We start from the raw sequence: 17,982 nt of genomic DNA on the forward strand, positions 1-17,982 counted from the left end.
TTTCGCACACATTTAATACTTCATGGACTTTGTGCACTGAAGCGCGCACACACGCCATAAGCGCCGTGCGTCGGGTACGTCGTGCTATGCGACCGAATTGGACTTTCGCCTTTAAAACGATCAACGCGTGTAAAAGCGCGTTTGAATATTACGCAATATTGAATACTTTAATGTGTGCGCCTTAAACCGACGTGCTAAAAGCTTGAAGTGGACTTTCGCCTTAAGAGCGAGCGAGTAACAGTTTTCCTTCACCAACTTGTACATAGACAGAAGAAACAAACCATGTTAATGTAATTTCACATAAATGAAATATTGAGTAAGAAATACAAAGATATATCTAAAGCATGTTTCAGTCATACTACTGACTTCCAGTTGAAAAAAGAGCAACAAGGCCAGCCGCCATTCCTGTTGACAAGGTGAAATTTACAGCAGGCGTTGCTGACCTCAGAAAATAAAACGAAGCCATAATAATGATGAATAAGTACAAAGCGTTGCTATAGAAGATGGCGAACGTTGTAGCTTCCGTGTCTGCAACGTTATTTTTCTTCCATAAAATTCGATCATCTTTCTCTTTTCGAGATAACTTCTTAGTTTCTGTCTTAGAATCTAATTCAGCATTTACCTAAAAAGAATTATTTAAAAGAATTTTGAGAAACACAACCTTCTTCATAACCACAAAAAAAGATCCGAAATTTTAGCGAACAAATTTTTCTCTTTTTTTGAGACAGCATGAGGAGAGGAAATGCTTGCACAAAAACACATTAAATGCACGTGTGTTTTACATAGAATAATATCAGTTTTATTACTTTAATGGAATGAGAATATAATATCACGGAGAGGTACCAAGACAAACGTTAAACTCAACTTAGTTAAAAAATTAGGCATAACTTCTACTGAATTTTCAAATTTTGGAGGGTGGACCAAACCCACAATTCCTTCATTTCATATGATTACGAATTATTTCATGAAATTAGAAAGGCTTTGACCAGAATAGAATATCACAAAACCCATTTAATTTTAGTTAATCCGTATACAGTAATGAATATTGGGGAATTAGAAATTAAACTTTAAGGCCCATCTAGCACAGTAATTCGGTGACAATAAAATGCATTGTTCTACATCTTATAAAAGCCCAATAGGGATTTACATAGAGGTATTTACAAACATTTACCTCTTGAGCTATGACTGATTCTCTTTTCTGTGCAATTTTATGCTTTAGAGTAAACTTTGTGTTCTTGTAAGCAAATGCAACTAGGTAAGATGATGCAAGTGTTCCAACAACAAAAAGCACGGCATACGTCATAGGATCCATAAGATGCACTTTCCAAAATAACCCTGAAATTAAATAACTGATACAGGTACTTTTTATTTCATAAGCAAATGTGGGTGATCTTTAATCACTTCCAGAAATGATGATTCAATGATGGGGTACCAATAAAGCATTAACACTTCTCTTAGTTAAATGGAGTAGCTGAGGTCTAAATAATCAATTTTTCACTTAAAAAAATGTGGTGATACGGTTTTTTTTAAATATTTTTAGAGATTGAAAGTTTATGTAATAAATTAATCATTCTTTTTTTTTTTGAAATTTCTTATAGAATTTTAAACTGATCATTTTTTTTTTAAAAAAAAAAAGCAGTGGAAAATCAACTTATTTCACACTTATTAAAAGCTTTAAAATTATGAATCGCATCATGTCTTTAAGGAAGATGACAACTCGGAAAAGCTTAGGCTACTAAGTTTAGCTTTCAGATTAGGGGCTATTAAAACATTGTCTGCGGTAAGAAAAAGTTGTGCAGTATCGTGCTACAGCTCGCCTACCATTTATATTACTATATTGGCTATACCTTGGAACCATGGGGCTTTTGCTTGTTCAAATAAGCAATAAAGATGCCGCTATGTGATCCCTAGTGAGCCTGAATTATGTCACTTATATCAGGTCTTATCTTCATATGAAATACATTACACATATTACATTGGCGATGAGTCTTCGAGTATTGATCTTTCATCTGGCTTCTTTATTTTGTGCAAAGGCGTACGTTTAAAGTCTACAAGAGACACTTGAAAATCACTTAAAACTTCACTTCTACAAGAGACACTGGAAAAACACTTAAAACTTCACGAATTCACCACACGTTTATTGATATGTTTGTGCACTAATCCGTCTACAAATGCTAACCCTTGTGCAGATGCTTCTCCCCTAGGTTTTCTGTTTATTGTCCAAAGCAAGGGTGTTTAGTAGCCTGCTCCTAGGTTTGTGTCCTGATTGTGTGCTTGTCAACAAACATGGCTACTGGACTCCAGCTCCCAGCTCCAGCTTACGTCGACCTAACTGGTGAACTGACCGCTATAACCTAGCGATGGCAGAAATGGAAAGCCAGCTTTACCTATTTTGCTTGCATGAATTACTAAATTACTTGCATGAACAAAGACTTGTATTTTAAAGTTATGCTGCTAAAGTTATTCCTAAAGTTTTGTTGAGAAAAAAAGATTGCAATAAAATGTTTATTTTTTTGAAAAGTCTTTTAAACAAAAAACAAGTGCATGAAACTTTTTAAACAACAATAGTTTTGTGTGCGATTTCTTTTGCATGTTTTGTTTAAATATTTTTTAAAACAGACTGAGTTTAAAAGATATAAAAAAAAACATGCACAAACTTTTTTAAAAACCAATAATTTTTGCGCAATTAATTTTAATCTTTTGCGTAGTTACAAATTCATTACTTCGCATTAATACATAAGGGGATTTTATTTTCAATAAGTTTTAACAATAAAACTCGCAGTTAGGAGAAGATAGTTACAGCATTGCATTATCCCGAAGCTTTTGTTAAATCACTCGCAACATAGCTCTCGCAAAGATCATTAAAGTAATTAAGATAAACAAAAGATAAAAGGGCTTTCGGCTTGTAGGAAAGGTGTTGTTGAACGAGGAAGTTTACATTTTGTTTTGTACTGTAGCTTTATAAAGGCTATTTCATGAAGAGAATTTTTCGATAAAAACGAACAATGCAAACAGTAAGTAAACAAAAGGTGAGCTGCCAAGCTCACAGACTTCCTGCACGATGTGACATATGCTCATTTATTCGGACCTAGTCCTCTCGGCTTTACGCAACCTTGAAAATTATTTGAAATTAAAAATACTTTTAGACACGGTAAATGAGGATGTAAAAGGTATATTTTGATATATTGATGTATTGTATTATCAAAATAACATTTTTTTCACTGGAGTTTCTCTTTAAGCATTTCTTATGCAGCTACTAAAATTATTTAAATTTAATTTGTATCTGCCTTCTTTTTTTATTTTTGCTTTGTGTTTTGATTTTTAACCTGCTCGCTTGGTGAGGTTCTTATGACTAAATTTGACTCCTATACTTGTGTGTTGTATTTGCCCAAGTCCTGTCTTTGTACCTTGTCCTATTGTGATGTCCTGTCCTTTAGGTGGTCACATTATCAAATATTATGCAGAACAATATTTCTTATTAAATCATGAATGAAACTTATTTACTAATAATATCTTTGTTAAATTTTTCTATCACTATGTACTGTTAGTCTGTTGATAAATAAGTTATTACTTACATACTTATTTCCAGTCAGGAAAATCTTTTAAATATGCTGTCACAGTATAAATAAACTACACGTCCTAATTAGGCGTCAATCATATCCTACTTATATGTGGCGAATCGCTCATTTAAACTGTTAGCCGAGATATTTCAAAATGCATACACATACACAGCCAAAATTTGTATCTTTATTTAGTGCTGAGAAGCAAGTATAGATAAGTTGTGGTGTGACGTAATGTTTTGATTTTGCATTGAGAACAATGGACATACCTACACATGTGCACAGGCAAAAAATATAAACAACAGACCGCAACGATTGAAAATATTAATATTAAGTGTAAAAAAACACTGACGGTAAAATTGGTAATGTCTGCTCTTAAAGAGAGAAGATAATAGTTGAGAAAAAACAATTCCAATTTATTTTCAACCTTAAATTTATAACTTAGCATAAAGATTAAAGTTTGGCTATGTAGTCCTTCTTTTCTTGCCTGTTAAGATGCACATGCATATAAGGAACTTTGTAAATTCATCTATTTTAAAATAATAAAAAAATTCGTAAAGGGAACACGCTCTTTTTGCAGACACTCCCTACCTTAAATATGCTGATATTAACATTTATTTATTCAATCTTTCCACTGCCTATTTTGATTGTGTACATTTTAATATCGCTGTTTGCGGGCAAATTAAGCTATAGATACCTTGGCTAAAAACCTGCTATTTTAAAAACCCTTCCTTTAAATAATCATAGTTATATCAACAAAGCTAAATTTTAAGTTACTCCTTCTATTAAAAAACAAAACATGATGCGACCAGGGAATAAAAGCTGTATAGCAGTCAAATATAACACAGCATAGCTACGCTGTGATTCGCTTATTCAAGCTTCATTAGACGTTTAATTTAAATGTAGCATACTAATTTTATTGTAACAGCATATACTTAAAACTTTTCCCTGACCGTCATAGTAGCCAAAAAATACTTGTTACTCACATAGAGGCAAAACAGCAACCATTAAAGCATTTCCATAAAAGAGCGCCTGTGATTTTTTTGAAACAGTACGACTAAAATCTTGAAGAAGCACTTCTTCCTCTTGTGTCAACTTTCCTTTGCCAGGCATTTTGAGAAAGTGTTTTGTACCAATCTTCCCAAAGCGTGGTACAACTTTATTTCGTTCGCGAGCGACTTTTTTGATTATTCAGAGGTGACTGCCACGACAGCAAGAAAAAGTGGGCGTCTGGGACTTGGAACTTCACCGCAGATACTTTTCGTTTAAAATTCCAATCTCTTTTTTAATAATTACCGCCCCATTAGGGGCGGCTCATACTTCAACAGGCGTGAAAATCTTCTTTTTAATATAATCTTTAAATGTCATTTTTGTGGAGGTTCGTCCATAACTAATTTATTTGTGATAATATTTCAACACGTCTTATGACTGTGTCTTTTTCAAATCTAAACTTTGTGGCGTAACGAACTAAAGTTATTATATATAGGTGAGCGGGATTCGAATCCCGCTCACTGCTTGGCAGTATGTTAGTGATGAACAAAGTAGTTCTTCTTCAATATGACTTACACGCATTATACTCAATCGTCATGATCAGAGGTCTGATCGGGGTGAAGCATTCTCTGTTGAGAATGAAATGTGCTATGATAAATATTCACCTACATGTATACACACCATCCGGATAAACTATCTGAGTTCATCGCTAACATATTGCCGCACGTAGTGTGTAGTGGTTTCGTCTGCGGCTCCCAGATCTGGAGACCGCGGATCGAATCCCGCTCACTGCTTGGCAGTATGTTAGTAATGAACAAAGTAGTTCTTCTTCAATATAAAGTTATTATATTGCACTAGTCGATAAGGCCCGTGGAAAAGTCCACTGAGGCAGGATAAAAATTTTGATGACGTCAGCAACCCATCCACTAAAATAAATTTAGGGTTTTGATTTCACGTTTCCTCTATTATGGAGAACGTAAAGCGCTGATCAAGAAAATGTATATGATGATGTGATTTTTAATCAGCGGTTAATGACATATCAGGGCTTAAAAATTTTGCTGACGTCAACAATGGCCCCGTCCAAACCGAAATTACTTTTTTTAGAAATTTGTATACCTGTTGCCTTCATCGTATAGATCTTGAAACGCTGATCAAGAAAATGTATAGGATTATGTACTATTTTTTGATGACGTCATAAACCCGTCCATTCCGAAACGGATTTGGTGACCCAGGTTTGGGAAACTTACCCAAATTGGTCCTAAGTGATCCCTAGTTACCCACGCGGTGAAAATCATTGACGTCACCCACCTCGTTTCCAAGCAATTTAGCCTCAAAGTTTTAGATGCACTGTAATGGCTTCATTAATTTAATATAGGATATTGACGTTAAAGTAGTGTTATTGACGTCGCGCCGTAACGTCGGAAAACTTAACATATTAGACATGCATTTTTCGGCAACATCAACGGAAAATGAACACATCCACTTTGCCTGTTATGGACAGACCTTGAAACGATGATCAAGAAAATGTATAGGATCATTGCCTTTTGACAACTGGTTGCAGAGATATAGATGGCTTCCGTGTGTTTTGATTTTGCGAACTAATTGCGCATGCGCAAATTGCTGGCAGTCAAAACATTGAGCGCCTGCCAGTGAAACTCTTTACAAGTTGAGATAACGAACTATAAACATCAAACCACACGACAGCTACTAAAAACGAAATGACTTCAAATTCCGATACATGACAAGCATCTAAATATTTTTCTGCTTTAGAAAACATCGATAAGCAGAAGTATAAAGGAAAGTTAACACTTAAAAATGGTACAATACTACCAGACCCATATGCGTTGGTTGACTCGTCTTGGAAAGATGACATGAAGCTTTTACCAAATATTCAATGGGGCGACTTGTATATGTACCTGATCAATACTCCAAGCGAATATACCCACGTTCAAGGCATTTAAATCTATGGAAGCATACAACTTTTTTGTATGTGGACATGTGCAAGACGTTTTCATACATAATGTCACAGAGAATTCAGAGTTTTGCTTCCTAAAGTCAAAGATAACTAAAATTTTGTCAAACATTTAAATGTTGCTATGAAATTTGTTTGCTCTATAATAACATTTTTTTACTGATAGATGCTAAGTAGGTAGATATTTGTTTTTAGGTACTTCCGAGCCAAAGGCAAGGTCAGAAGACAAAACTGTATGATGTTTGGGTATGCCTACATAAAGTCAAGGGACATGTACTAACTGGAAAGTGCACATGCATGGATGGGTATGTAAAACATTAGCTGCATGTCATACAATTTTGAAGAAGTTGTAATATATTATGTTAAATCTTCTTTTAGCTTGGGATCAGCATGCAGTCATGTTGCTGCACTCCTTTTTAAATTGGAAGCTTGTATAAGAATTGGAGGAAATAAGGTGGCAGTTACAAGTGAACTGTGTGCTTGGAACAGATGTCGAAAAAATGCTGTGCCAACATTATTACAAAACATTAACTTCAAAAGGCCACGCAAAGATCAACTACCTGAAGAAAATGAACCAAAGGAAAATCCTGTTCTGCATTATTCTGCAAAAAAAAATTGGTCATATTCTTTTAAACTTAAAAGTGCAGATTTGGCTAAGCTACGAGAGATTGCTCCAGAAGCTGCATTTTTTACTAGTTTAACGAATGTTAGTAACAATAATGTGTCTGACAGGGATACTGCTACAGCAGATGAAAATGAAGAAAATTTATTACCAGAACCCATAACAAGCATTTTCGATTACGAAGCTGTAAATTTGCAAGATTTAACTCTTATGGAACGTTATAATGAATTTAAAAAAGCATATTGTCAGGAAAATTACGAAACATTGGCTAGTGTAACACAATTTTTAAAACTTTTAAAGCAGCTAGGGAGATTTGCTCTCAGAGCTTCCCTTTCTGGCCAAACAATTAAATTTTTTTAAAATATCTGAAATTTCAGGAAGCCAAGTTCTATAAATTGTGGACACTTGACCTTCACTTATATTGAAATGAATAGCAAGTTCTTTGTTCATATTACCAAGTTTCAATTTCATTAATACAAGTAAAAGGTGATTTTCGGCTGAGAAAGTAATTAAAACTTTCTTGGCTGTTCGAGATACAATTTCTAGTAACCATTGAAATAATGCAGGTTTTCGAATTCCTGTCAAGAAGTTTAACCTTTTTTCTTTGATATTATCATAGTCTAACAATTTACGCTTCACAGCTTTCAATTTTGCTTGCGTTTGTTGCAGTTGAACTTTCAGTTTATTTTCTCTAAATTTATGTTTACACAGCTCCGATTTTAGCATCTTTTCTCGTGCAGATACTTTGTTTTCTGTTTGTGTTGCTAAAAATAATAAATTCAGTACGTAAAGCGCGGTGGAGAGAGTTTGTTTTGACTGCCAGCACTTTGCGCATGCGCAATTAGTTCGCAAAATCAAAACACACGGAAGCCATCTATTGGGGTTTAGAGGTTTTTTGATGACGTCATCAACCCGTCCATTCCGAAACAGATTGGGGAATCAGGTTCTGAAAAATTACCTAAATTGGTTCTAGGTGCTCCCTAGTTACCTATGCGGTGAAAAATCATTGACGTCACCACCTCGTTTCCAAGTTATTTGGCCTCAAAGTTTTAGGATAGGATATAGGATATTGACGTTAAAGTAGTGTTATTGAGGTCGCGCCGTAACGTCAGAAAATTTAACATATTAGACATGCATTTTTCGGCAACATCAAAGGAAAATAAGCACATCCACTTTGCCTGTCACAGAGACACGGAACTGGCGTATTATTATATAGATAAGACGATAAGGCCGGTGGAAAAATCCACCTAGGCCAAAGTCCTATGAAAAAAAAAAATGTCAAAAAGGAGGCCTGCAAGAGTTAGCACAAATCAACAAAAATAAACTTTTTACACATTTTATATATTGTCTTTCCCTTAGAAGCTTATACAAAAATACGAAAAAGCCATAGTTTGGAAAACATCAAATTTAAATCTAGAAAAACCAGTCATTTCGGTTATATACCATCCTCTACCACAAAAATTTACACAAAATGTAAAAATCAGCCAGTTAAGAACACAAAATTTTTCACTTTTGGTTCTGTACTGCCCTTTACCAGCAATTTTAAACCTAAATGTCAAAAAATCAATGAGCAAAGAATAAACTTGAATCAACAAAGATCATTATGTATAGAGCTTGAAACAATAACCAAAATATTGTATAGAATCAAGTACAATAGCAACAAATAATAAAGTCAAAAATAACACATCTCTACTTTGTGAAAAACCTTTAATAATTCAATCAAAGTGTCAAAAAACATAAAATTTATATCTGGAAAATCATTTCTTCGATTACATACTACCCTGTTCCCAAAAAATATACACAAATTGTAAAAATGAACAGGTTAAGAATACAAAAATTTTTTCCTGAGTACGATGAATGGAGCTAAATGAATATTTAGCTCATGTTAATTGTGGTGACTTCAGTATACCTTCTAGCTGTCCTGTATAATGATAGATACCACTCTGGCTCTGACCTAGTACTGTACCTCAAATAAGGTTAAGAATAAGGCACTTCTGATTCAGTTAATAGGTAGCCATGTTGGATTATATCTGCTTAGAGCATTGTCTCAGTTGCCCCAGGTCAACATGCATCTGTTTTGCCTCGCTTAATAATACAAGTCAATAAATACATGACACATGGGTCAGTCCAATTTTAGCCATAAAGAACTGAGGTTGTTGAAGATTAAAGCTCCTCAGATTTCCACTTGCGCTTTTACTGATGGGGATGTCGGGCTTCCTACGTCAGCCATATAACATTTGGACAGATGCGTGTGTGAGGCTTGTGTATCTTATTATTACTTGATATTATTATCACTTATTATCATTACGGTGAGGCACACCCTTTTATGAATCCTGATATTATTATTATTATGTGGTAACACACGCTGGGCCAATACTGGACCAGCTTGTGCATTCCACCTTTAGCTCATGATTATTGATAACACATGTTTATTGGGTGCAGAAGACACCATATGTGATTATCGGTTTATAGTGAAGTGCAGTGTACCTTCATGATTGAAGTGGAAGAGAAACAATATCCTTCATGCATGAGAATAAATTATTAAATAAGTATATAATTAATAAACTAAATAATTAATCATTAATTACAAGTGACAAGTAAATGTATTATTAGTTGTGAAATGTACCACGTGAATAGAGGATGTGAGTATGTAATTCATGCATGAAGAGATCTGGGTCATGCCTTGGAAACCGTTCACAATATTATGATCCATGAGGACATAAACTTGTGAGGGGCAACCAAAACGTGCATACTCTTAGGAAATTACCCTCTTTGCCTTGGGCAAGCATTTTGGTGTGATTACCTTGTTATGATTACTAGCAGCATGCGTTATCTGCCCTGCCTCACTTATTTATTTTCTTACCCGGCATCCCAATCCATTCCCCAAATTTACAAATTGCGTTCCATGCGGATGATGTTGTATACCAAAATGTGCCATAATACAATATTCTCGATTAATAAGTGTGTTTTTACTGAGTAACCAAGACAATTAATCTGTAGTGACCTTTACCAAAAATTTTAAACGTGAATGTCAAAAATAAATAAGGAGTAAATTTGAATCAACAAAGATATTATTTTTGGAAAACAGAGTGTATATACGGTCTGTCCTCACAAAAGTTTACACAAAATGTAAAACAGATTTGTTTTTGAGAAGCACATCCAAATCAACAAAAATCAGTCCATTTTTAGCATGTCCTATATTGCCATTGCCCATAAATCTTCCACAAAAAGGTTATGAAACACATCAAATCATAGAAAAATCAGGCATTTCATATAATATTAAAAACAAAAAAGTTTTCATTATCACCAAACACAGTTATTATTACAATTTTAAAATTCTTAACAAAAACGTTAACAAAAACGTGAATTTGTTCTTTCAGTATATTGCATGTGGTCTTTTTCCCACAAAAGCAGCAGTTTGCAACATAAACAAAAACACAAACAACCATACCATCCTCTCATAAAATAAAATAAAGTCATAACCCCACATAAAATTGCCAATCAAATGTCTACAACCCCCTGTAAAAATAACATGGAATTTTACATGTAGGCTGACAAAAGTTTAACAGGATGTCAGAAACAAAACAATAAAAAATAACTTAACACACACGCTTTAAATTCTGAAAAAAATTGCTTAGGTCCCCTTGTAAAGTTTACAGGAAATGTGAAAATAATTATACTCCTAGCTAGAAAAATACATCCTACTATCCTGTCCAAAGTTTAAGTCTTTGAAAGATTTTGAAAGTTTAAGATAGGTAAACTAAGTTTACAAATCTACTTAACAACAACAGAGCATCAGGTTTCGATAACATCTCAGCTGAACTTATTAAATATGCTCCCACGATTTGTCACAATGAAATAGCTGATATAGTGAATGACTGTTTCAACAAAAATGAAGACATCGATGTTGGAAAAGGTATCCTCATCCCACTGTGTAAGCCTAAAAAACCTAAAGGCCCTGTTAAAAATCTACGTCCTGTAACTCTACTTTCAATCATTCGAAAGATTATTTCCAACGTAGCTCTTCAACGCATCAAACCAAAAATTGACGACTACCTTTCATTAAGCCAAAGTGCTTTCCGACAAAATCGAAGCACGTCAGATGCTGTATGGACTCATCGCTGGTTAGTTGCAAGAATTGAAAAATACCAGGAGAAGATTTATATTACAGGTATCGACATGAGTTCCGCATTTGACACCATCAAAAGAGACGAGTTGTTAAACATCCTTGGTAATGTAATAAACGAAGATGAATTGAGATTAATTCGATTTTTACTTGCTAACACAAATCTTGAAATCAGAATGAAAGATGTAGATACGACACCTTTTCCCAGTAACATCGGAAGTCCTCAAGGTGACGGAATAAGTGGTTGTTTGTTTAACATATATTTCGAAAGCTCCTTACGTAAAGTTAGAAAAATTCTGGAAAAAGACCATATCCTTGACGAACATTCATACTCGAAGAGAAACGAATCATTACTCCCAGTGACTGAAGTGATATACGCTGATGATTACGACCACATCACAGATGACATCAACAAAAAGAAGAAATTCAATAACATCATAAAAGAAACTTTAGCTAAGGATAATTTGTTGGTAAACGAAACAAAAACAGAACACACATTACTAGAAAGAAAGAAAAAAGTAAACAACGAAACAAATGAACCGTGGAGACATGTCAAGAAATTGGGGTCAAAGCTAGGTATCCATGAAGATATAGCTAACAGAAAAGCATTGTCAACAGCTGCCCTACAGAAAATAAGTGATGTGTGGATTAAGAAAGATAAAATCAGTACTCAGCTAAAAATCAGAATCTATCAAACTGTAGTCAAATCCATATTATTATACAACTGTGGCACATGGGGTTTGAACAAAAATGAAGAAAAGAACATGAATTCCTTCCATCGTCGACAACTTCGTCAAGTATTAAACATCAAATACCCAGTAACAATAAGGAACAAGAAGTTGTACGAAATATCAAAAACAAGACCTATTACATTGGATATAATCCAAGCTCGATGGAGGTTATTTGGGCATGTTCTCAGATTACAGAAAGACACACCCGCTCAACTGGCTATGAATCACTATTTTGAACAATCGCAAGTATCAAAATTCAAAGGTCGTCAACGAATTACGTTACCAATCAGTTTAAACAATGATATAAGAAGAGCAGTGGAATCTGATAACAGTTTTGCAATAAAATTTGGCGTCTCGCAATTGATTTCGAAACATGACCTAAAGGTCTTAAGGGTAATCGCTGAAGATCGAAGTACATGGAAGTCCCTTTCAAGACACATATATATTGCAGCTGAAGCAACTACTTATACTGAAGAAAATCTTACAGTAGATGATAGAAGCGAAGACAGCTGATACATACATACATAAACTAAGTTAGCTAGCTATACATATTAAAAAAAAAGGAATAACAACATAATTCATAGGTTAGAGCTAGCCATGGGATGGGAGAGCAGGACTTGGAGAGGCTAAATTAGCTAGCTAACAGTAGCTAAGACCCCCAGTTAAATATATCTAAACTGGGAACACTTAGCTAAAACTAAAGCTAGCTATTTATGCTTAGTAAAACACACATAAAGAGAAACAATAGTAATGTAAAAATAATAACATTACAATAAGCAGTAAGTTCAACAAACCAAAGTTTTAGGTTTGTAAGTTAGCTAACAGTTCAGTTGCCGTTAAGGGCCGTTGAGTGCGGTCACGTTTCAACCGCGCTCCAAATGAAGCTGTAGCCGCAGGCACGAAAAGGGGAGTATGTCTCACATCCAACTTAGAGACTTTGTTGGTAAAAGTAAAACTGATATAAACAAAATGAATAAAGAATCTCTGGTAAACTTGTTATTCAATAATAAAGAAATTGAGCAGTTGGACGATCTCAAGTCCATACGAGACAGCATAGAAGAGCTGAAAAATAATGTCATCAATCGCCTTCTCAATGAAAACAAACGACTCAAAAAACATATCAAGGAAATTGAAACCCAAAACTACGAACAGATGGATGAATTGGAGGACAACATGCGAAGTTGTTAAATTCCCATAATGACAAACCTTGTGCTGAGTAAACTTTCAGACTGCATTTTTGTTGATTTTGTTTTTCTCCCTTTCTTTGCATCTATTTATATAGTATATACTTCTAGAATTATCCAATTTATTATTTTAGCTAATAATCTGAAAGCTAAAACTACTTTTCATCCAACTTATTTACTCCCCTGTGTGTGTTTTGTGTCCACTCAACCACCAGTTTAATTCTCGTGAGAATAAATATATATATATATATATATATATATATATATTTATTTATTTATTTTTTTTTTCTTTTTTTTTGATTATTAATATTTATTTATTTATTTTCCTGTAGCACTTATTTACTTTTATACAAATTAACAACCTATGACCAATTTTCCCTGTAACATCTGCAAAAAAAATGTTAATAATAACCACCGAGCAATTCAATGCGATATTTGTAACCACTGGATTCATATAAAATGTAACAACTTAGATAATACCAGTTATAATTTACTAAAACAGTCCACAACACCATGGTTTTGTATTGATTGCACAGCTAAAACACTACCTTTTCAAAATCTAAATAATGATCAATTTTTTCTCAATTCAAAAAACATAAATTTTAAATGTAACACATCTTCTCAACTTAATATAACACCTTCAGAAAATATCGAGGCTCTTCTAAAAGAATTTAACAATTTGTCATCCAACATGAATAAAGCTAATGATGATGATAATCCAACCATTAATTGTCAATATTATGATATCAATGACTTCTGTTCGTCAAAATTTAAATCTGAAAATTTCTTCTCTATTTTCCATCTGAATATAGCTTCTTTATCTAGACATAAACACGATCTTGAGACCTTATTAAATATCTTAAATTTTGATTTTAGCATTTTAGCTATTACTGAAACAAAAATTATGAAAAATTTGAATCCAAACTACGATATTAATCTAGAAGGCTATCAACTATTCCACACTCCCACTGAATCCAGTGCAGGAGGGACATTATTATATGTACGCAATCACTTTAATTGTAAGATTCGAGATGATCTGAATATATACAAATCTAAAGAATTAGAATCTATATTTATTGAAATAATTAGTCCTCGTAAAAAAAATACAATTGTAGGCTGTGTGTACAAACATCCGGGAATGTCAATTGATGATTTTAACTCTAACTATTTTCAACCAATAATTAACAAAACTATGAATGAAGACAAAAGTGTTTTTATATCCGGTGATTTTAATATAAATTTACTCAACATCAGTAAAGACGACCAAAGTTCAGATTTCATTAATAATTTGTTTTCAAATCTCTGTATACCACATATTACACTACCAACAAGAATAACACCAAGATCTAAAACGCTAATTGATAACATATTTTCGAACTGTCTTGAATTTTCCGATTGTGTCTCAGGAAACCTAACTTCATCCATATCTGATCATTTACCTCAATTTTTATTGGTTCCAAATTTGAACATAAAATCCAATTCTAAAAAACAAAATATTTATAAAAGAAACTATTCAAAATTCAACGAAGAAGCATTTCTACTTGACCTAACTAAAATTAATTGGGATAATGAAATTTCTCTGAGTAAAAATGATCCTAATTATTCATTTGATAAATTTAATCATGCAATAAACCAATTATTAGATAAGCATATACCTTTAAAGAAGATGTCAAAAAAACAATACAAGCAACAATCTAAACCATGGATTACAAAAGGAATATGTAAATCTATCACTATAAGAGATAAATTACTGAAAAAATTCATAAATTACAGAAAGAATGATAATTATAAAAATATGTTACACAATAATTATAAACAATACAGAAATTTAATTGTTGATTTGATCAGAAAAAGTAAAAAACAACATTATCAAAAATATTTTTTTGAAAACTCGAATAACATTAGAAAAACTTGGGACGGAATCAAAACCATTATTAGCATATCCAAAATGAAAACCACTGTTCCTACTAGCCTAAAAATTAACAATAAAATTAACAATAATCCTGTTGATATTGCTAACTGCTTTAATAACTATTTTTCCACAGTAGGAGTAAAACTTCAAAATAAAATTTCACCTTCTAATAAACCATTCCATAATTACCTTAATGACGCGAATCACAATTCTTTTTTTATCAATCCTACTACTGAAAATGAAATAATACCACTGATATCTTCTTTAAATGAAAATAAAACAAACGGACCTTTTAGTATACCCAGCAATATTTTTAAACTTATTAAATTCAATGTATCAACACCCCTATGCGAGATAATAAATCTATCATTTTCGACTGGCATCTATCCAGATAACTTAAAAATTGCAAAAATTATACCTATATATAAAAATAAAGGATCTAGTCTAGAATGTAACAATTACCGCCCAATATCACTCCTCTCTAATATTAATAAAATTTTTGAAAAACTCATGCACTCCAGATTATACAATTTTTTAGACTATCACAATTGTATTTATGATCTACAATTTGGTTTTCGACAAAATCATTCCACTAATAATGCACTCTTCAGTATTACAGAGAAAATAAGAGAAACTTTAGATTTCAACAACTTTGCATGTGGAACATTCATCGACCTGCAAAAAGCATTTGACACTGTTGATCATACTATCCTTTTAAAAAAACTTGAAAATTATGGAATTAGAGGACTATCTAACTCCTGGTTCAGATCATACCTTAGTAACAGAAAACAATATGTTTCAATAAATGGTTTTGATTCAAATGTCCAAAATATAACAATAGGAGTACCCCAAGGGTCTGTACTTGGACCTTTACTATTTCTAATTTATATTAATGATCTAAACAATGCAATTAAATACTCAACAGTCCACCATTTTGCAGATGATACTAACTTACTGACAATTAGTGATAATTTAAAATCAATAAGGAAGCAATTAAACCTTGATCTAAGATTCCTTTGCAACTGGCTCCGGGCCAACAAAATATCCCTAAATGCTAGTAAAACAGAAATCATCCTCTTTACCCATCCAAACAAATCTATTGACTATGATATCAAAATAAAAATCAATGGCCATAAAATTTTACCTTCTGAATCTATTAAATATTTAGGGATCACTCTGGACAAACATTTAAAATGGCATATACACATAGATAATCTTAAAGTAAAACTATCCAGATCCATTGGGATATTATCTAAAATAAGACACTATGTTTCCTATAATATTTTAACTAATATATATCATGCTATCTTCTCATCACATCTAACTTATGGATGTCAAATATGGGGACATAACAAAAGCACCTACCTGAATAGAATTATCTCCCTTCAAAATAAAGCAATTAAAATTATGAACTTCAAACCTGCAAACAGCCCTACTTCTCTATTATTTAATAAATCCAAAATACTTACTTTTCCTGACACAATTAAGCTGAAAGACTTTTTATTTGCGTATGATCATTATCATAAAAATTTGCCTAAACCTCTGCAAGGCATTTTCACTCTGGTTACAAATACTCATACCCATAATACTAGAAATGCATCAAACAATAACCTAATACTTCCAAATGTTAGTACCACTTGGTATGGAATTTATAGTATAAAATATCAATCAATCCGTTGCTGGAATACAATTAATAACCAACACAGTGATAAAAAGCTGTCATCACTATCCAAAAACCAGTGCAAAAAAATAATTACAAATCAATTGTTAAGTAAATACTTATAAGGAATATATATAAACTAATAATTTATTTGCTACACTTAAATTTAAATTTAAGTTTAATTATTTATTCATTTTTTGTATATATATAGCTATATTTTTTTTATTTAATTTTGTTTAATTTTTGTTTATCTTATTTCATTTATTGATTTTTTGTTTGTTTTTCTTGTGTTTTTTTTTTTTTTTGTTTGTTTTGTCTAATTTATTTCTACTACGTATATATATATATGTCTATCTTATTTTTTTTTGTTGGCAGGGGGGCTAGTTCTTGATTAGATTTATCTATTTGACTAGCTCTCCTGTTAGGTTAGATTATTGCATTATTTATACTCTAGACAATTTATTTTTTTTTTTAAAAGTTTATTTTTTGTAATCTAACTTAACAAATAAATGTATTTTACTTACTTACTTACTTACTTACTTTACTTTTACTAACAGCTTTATGCAGCATTTTGAATTTTAGGACAAACACATTAGTTACGCACCAGGGGATACATTAATTATGCAACAAAAACATAAACAAATATGGTGGCTAGGTTTTTTTTAAAAAAAGCGGTAAAATATAAAACTTCAAGAATTTGAGGCTTTTCTTGGAAAATGCGAGTCTGCTTGTTCCAGTGACATAAAAACTAAACGTCTGAATACATCAAAGTTCTTACTATTATTGATTTTAAATCCACTTCAAACTCCAGCTTTTATTTTCTAATTCTAACTTTACTACTTTACTTCTAGCTCTAACTACCACTTCTTACTTCACTTCTTGGACTCTTCTTTCTCTGAATTACTTTTTTTAAGACAGAGGGACCGTTCTTTTGTTGTTGTTGTTTTCGGTGTCAAGGGGCACCATTTTTGTAAAGAAAGCCGTTAAATTTATTTCAGCAAATCAAGTTGCTCCATTTTGATCACGTGATGTAAACAAAGTAAACCCGCCAGCAAAATGGACATAATTTTTTCGGTGACTTTAAAGGAAATTTCGGCAACATCAAAGGAAAATGACGATATCAACTTTGCCTGTCACAGACAGACGGACACACTTAGCGTATTATTATATAGACTAGTCGATAAGGCCCGTGAAAAAATCCACTGAGGCAGTATAAAAATAAAAA

At 32.6% G+C, this 17,982-nt stretch overlaps 3 protein-coding genes across 3 annotated transcripts; 2 read left to right on the plus strand and 1 right to left on the minus strand.

The window, feature by feature from the left end:
• Positions 1-285: 285 nt before the first annotated feature.
• Positions 286-4,782, minus strand: LOC130641607 (translocon-associated protein subunit gamma-like). Its single transcript, XM_057448475.1, has 3 exons — positions 4,547-4,782; positions 1,172-1,335; positions 286-622 (listed from the first exon to the last, which is right to left on the minus strand). Exons 1-3 carry the CDS (start codon positions 4,671-4,673, stop codon positions 359-361), a joined length of 555 nt encoding a protein of 184 aa, XP_057304458.1. The 5' UTR covers positions 4,674-4,782; the 3' UTR covers positions 286-358.
• Positions 4,783-6,179: 1,397 nt separating this feature from the next.
• On the plus strand, positions 6,180-10,393 carry LOC130641606 (uncharacterized). Its single transcript, XM_057448473.1, has 3 exons — positions 6,180-6,536; positions 6,718-6,827; positions 6,901-10,393. The coding sequence occupies exons 1-3, from the start codon at positions 6,516-6,518 to the stop codon at positions 7,502-7,504; spliced, it is 735 nt and encodes a 244-aa protein (XP_057304456.1). The 5' UTR covers positions 6,180-6,515; the 3' UTR covers positions 7,505-10,393.
• A 3,156-nt stretch (positions 10,394-13,549) lies between these two features.
• LOC130642284 (uncharacterized) lies at positions 13,550-17,332 on the plus strand. The gene is made up of 4 exons (XM_057449373.1): positions 13,550-14,906; positions 15,636-15,755; positions 16,266-16,723; positions 17,315-17,332. Exons 1-4 carry the CDS (start codon positions 13,550-13,552, stop codon positions 17,330-17,332), a joined length of 1,953 nt encoding a protein of 650 aa, XP_057305356.1.
• Positions 17,333-17,982: the final 650 nt, after the last annotated feature.

Source organism: Hydractinia symbiolongicarpus, chromosome 4 (assembly GCF_029227915.1).
Source record: "Hydractinia symbiolongicarpus strain clone_291-10 chromosome 4, HSymV2.1, whole genome shotgun sequence".
Classification (NCBI taxonomy): domain Eukaryota; kingdom Metazoa; phylum Cnidaria; class Hydrozoa; order Anthoathecata; family Hydractiniidae; genus Hydractinia; species Hydractinia symbiolongicarpus.